Source organism: Wasmannia auropunctata, unplaced genomic scaffold (assembly GCF_000956235.1).
Source record: "Wasmannia auropunctata unplaced genomic scaffold, wasmannia.A_1.0 LD336088.1, whole genome shotgun sequence".
NCBI classification, from domain to species: Eukaryota; Metazoa; Arthropoda; class Insecta; order Hymenoptera; family Formicidae; genus Wasmannia; species Wasmannia auropunctata.
Genome location: NW_012026802.1, coordinates 2,498,047 through 2,502,215, shown reverse-complemented (window position 1 = coordinate 2,502,215; position 4,169 = coordinate 2,498,047). Strand labels below are relative to the sequence as shown.

Genomic DNA, 4,169 nt, shown 5'->3' with positions numbered 1-4,169 from the left:
CGAAGTAGAAATTAAAAAGGAGAAAGACAAAGAAATAAAAGAAGTTACACTGCCGGAAGAAGTTACACCGTCTGTTGAATTACCTGAAAAGATGGAAGAAAAAGAAGTAAAGAAAACGGAAATACTGGCGGAAGTCGCGCCGCCCAAGGAAGTGATAGTAAAAGACAAAAAGGAAGTGCCAGTAGAAGAGAAAAAGCCAGAAATGGTCCAGATAGAATTAAAAATTCCAATTGCTGAGATAAAATCGACCGAAATACCAGTGATATCACTCGATCCTGCAGAATTAGTGGTGCAGCCGTATCTGATCATAGCGAAGCTCAAGCAGAAAGAATTATTGCCGAAACCGCCATGTGTGGAATGTTATTTGGTTAGTAAACGTTATATCTATATTTTAAAATTTCCATTCTCATTAACGGAGTTAATAATTTAATAATTAACTTTAATAATTAACAATTCTTAATTTAACAGTTATAACTTTAATAATTAACAAGGTTTCTCTCGACAAATTTTAATACCTTTTCGAAAAACAATAATGCGGCTTTCAGTAATGCTCTATTAATTATCGTTGTTTCCTCGTTCTGAGCACATGTATTAATAGCGGTTGATCCATTCTGAATGCACGACTCCTCCGCTTGCAGCGACCACCGATCGAGATGGCGAGGCCGTTCGAGATTCCGCAAACTAATGTCCTTCAAACTGAAATCGTACAAGCCGAAGTCATACAAAGCGAGGTGGTGCAAACAAAAATCGTGCAAAACGAGATCGTGCAAACCGAAGTCGTACAAACCGAGGCCATCCAGACCGAAGTTATACAAATAACCACGCAGGCAGTTTCGACCACTGAACCGCCCCGTATGCCGCCGATACGAATTATTAGTAGTGAATATTTAAAACCAGCCGAGCTAAAAGCATCGAGGACTGAAATCGCCGGCGACCGTCCTGAAATAACCGGCCGAAAAATGCTCTGGCACAAACGCTTAAAGGACCAATCGACCGTCACGACCGCCAGCACCGGATCACAGACGGATAAAACAAGCCACGTTAGCCACGACCGAGTTGTAAGAGATGAAAGAGAACGTGCGAGAGTGCCCACGGATGAACTTTTACGATCTATAAAGATCGCCGCTGCCGGGCTAGCGCGACCGGACATAGAACGTGAGATCAGGACGATTAATTATGGCGGGAAATCCGAGGAAGTGGGCAGGGTGGCCTGTAACTGTTGCCTATGCGGCAGAACTTCGACTCCGACTCCGCCTGCGCCGTCGACGGGACTTAGATTAGAGGTTCAACCGCAGATTGATGCGAAAACTGCAACGCCCCCGGCGGTGATTGCGTTCAAGCGTATGTTTATTCGCCCTAAAATCGATCATCCAATACCACATGATAGATTGTGCCCCGATTGCAAGATTAAAATCCAGAGCAAGATGCCGCGCGAGAGAGATCACCTCGAGAAGATCATTAAGAAGATTTCTCGCGATCAGGATAGCTGCGACTGCACGTCACTGACCGGCAAATCGTGCCGTACGGTGCCTCGAAAAAGGGTGATCGAAAAAAGGGACCAGGCTTGCTTGGCCAAAATACCTAAGCGAAAGACAAATCCCGGTGAACACAAAAGGAAAAACGATTTGCAATCAATTTTAGAGGACTCGGAAAAATTGACTGTGGAGCCGTTATCCCCGAGTTGCTTTTGCTTCAAATTAGAGAAGACTGGCGTAGAACCAATTAGAAAAGGAAATTGTTATTGCGCAGATTAAGCACACGTAATTATCATTATTCTATTCAATCAATCGTATAAAGATATATACTCTTTGTTTAATTAAACATTTGAAGTTAATATTACGCTGCGGCCATTCATTGCTAATAACTTTATTCATTTAACAATTTATTCCATTTAAAATAATTTCAGAATGATAAGCTACGGAAAAAAAATTCGCCGTTAGAGTGAGCCAGGAAATGCTATAAAACATTATGATAGTGATAAAGTGATGAGGTAAAAAGTTTGAAAGAGTGGCTAACAGCGGAATCATGAATAAAATGTGAAAAATGCTTCCGAGAATTTAATCAGAGTTTATGGGAATAGCGGACTCTCGTGTCAGATTTCTGGTTGAGACAACGCCAGTAAAAAAAAAAGATTAAAAAAAAGAGATCATACGCAGTATGTAATTTTCGATAATATACAATCTTTACAACGATATATATATGCGAGCAATTCCATTATACGAACAAATGCTTCTCCCGTGCTTTTAATTCACTCGTCGCGTGGCGTAACGATAAAATCAAATACTGAATTCGTATTCAGTGTCAGATGTTTTTTTGCACATGTATGTATATATGTATAACAGATATATTTAATGCGATTCGACTCAAAATAGATGGTCGACTCGAAAAAATATAAGTGTTTCATTTTAATTTGTATCTTGAGAAATTTCTAAAACGCTTTTCCGAGCAATTCAACGATTATAATATATGTAGATAAATCAACATGGCTTTATACAGAGAATCGAAATCTCTTTCGTTGCCATACGCGTTTCTCAATAAGCAATTTCAATCGTGAACGACAGAACTCGAACGGCGCACGAGATCCATCCGCCCAACGGATGTTTAAAGAAACATCTCAAAACATCTCAAAAATTTAGTATGCCTTTCAGACGTCCGTGCGACGTCTCCTAAACATTCTTGACATCTGCAAGTATTGATCGAGCGCTCCGTTTCGCGCCCGTTTCATTCCAATGGCTAAAATCGAGACACTCACCGAACGTTGGCCAAAGTGTGCCTGCGGGATCGCAGGTTGTGGTATCCACGTAGCTCGCCGATGCTGCCCTGCTCGGCCTGCATCCTAGCCTGGGCCGTCGCGGCGGCAGTAGCGATCACGTGGTGTTGGTGCCCTCCGGGGGCTCCCGCCGTCGTGACGCTCCTACGGGAACGCCAGCCCGATCTGCTGCCGCTCGGCGTGGGCGACTTTTTAGGTTGATAAGGTCTGAAAATGGCGTCGGAAACGTACGTTGGCATACCAACGTGTTCATCGTGTTCGAGAACGGCGAGGCAGATCGCGTGTATATATCGCGCTATATTGATTAAGAGTATCTTAAATTAACGCGTCAACGAAATCGACCCTAATAGACTTATTGCTTCTTCGCGAAGGCGCCTTTAAGCGTCTTATAAACACTTCACGACAATCTGTTGCTGCGTTAGAACCTCACCCTTATACTATCCCTTATCCTTAACTTGTATTTTTCCAATGTTTTTCTCTTTCTTTTCCTCGCCCTGCTTGCCTGTTCACCCAAAAACTTCAACCGAAGGATTTATAAAACCCTTCGCATTGATCCGCGCGAAAAAAATATCTCTTGGCCAAAGAAATCACTCTTGACCAAGAATCTATCGTTCAAATATAATGAGACAGAAACGTGACATCCCATATAAAAAGGAGATATATCGCTTGTAATAAATGCAAAAATATATACCATTTCAAGATTTTATCCTATGTATCCATATGAATATGTACATGAGCCACGTAATATCTAAATCCATTATACCCGTATTACGGAATTAATGCAGTGACGGTAATGGCCGACCTTTCTGGCGCACTTTCTCTCTCTCTCTCTCTCTCTCTCTCTCTCTCTCTCTCTCTCTCTCTCTCTCTCTCTCTCTTTCTCCTTTCCTCTCTCTAGACGATCTCTGAATTAATTACAACGATTAACTCGGGTCATCGTATCAAGCTGTACAGCTAAGAGAGCTGTCTGGATCAATATCGCGCGTTAGAATAAATCCGTGATTACAATTTATTCATTATATCTATCCCGTTTATCGCGCGAAACAATAGAACGTTATAATAAGTTTCTCAGAACGCCGACACTTTTAATCAGCGATCTCGATTTCAATAAATCTCAGACGTGATTGTCAAGCATGTTGTAATATTTAGCGCGACGTGACATTTCCATCATGACCATCACAAGATTTCTACGGCTCCGGCTCGGGTGGCCGAATGTGTTAGGGAAATGGGCCACGACAGGGGTAGCTGACACCTCTGGACCCGAGAGACCGCAAACGTGTTGCCGCAAAGATCTTTCGTCGCCCATTTCTCTTTTTGCTCCTTTCCTTTTTTACTTGCCCTTGTCGCGGTGCATAATACGATGCGAGAAAGAGAACGGTTGCGACGACAGTGAGAAAGA

At 42.4% G+C, this 4,169-nt stretch overlaps 1 protein-coding gene across 1 annotated transcript; it reads left to right on the top strand.

Annotated features, from left to right (window-relative positions):
• Positions 1–8: 8 nt before the first annotated feature.
• LOC105448271 lies at positions 9–2,409 on the top strand. The gene is made up of 3 exons (XM_011686775.1): positions 9–367; positions 639–1,760; positions 1,907–2,409. The coding sequence occupies exons 1-2, from the start codon at positions 92–94 to the stop codon at positions 1,752–1,754; spliced, it is 1,392 nt and encodes a 463-aa protein (XP_011685077.1). The 5' UTR covers positions 9–91; the 3' UTR covers positions 1,755–1,760; positions 1,907–2,409.
• The last annotated feature ends 1,760 nt before the right edge of the window (positions 2,410–4,169 follow it).

What these genes read in the sequence shown, in the direction of transcription:
- LOC105448271 (XM_011686775.1), top strand. Translation starts at nt 92, where the DNA reads ATGGAAGAAAAAGAAGTAAAGAAAACGGAAATACTGGCGGAAGTCGCG. An exon ending in CATGTGTGGAATGTTATTTG is followed by an intron (nt 368 to 638) that starts GTTAGTAAACGT and finishes CTCCGCTTGCAG; the next exon opens with CGACCACCGATCGAGATGGC.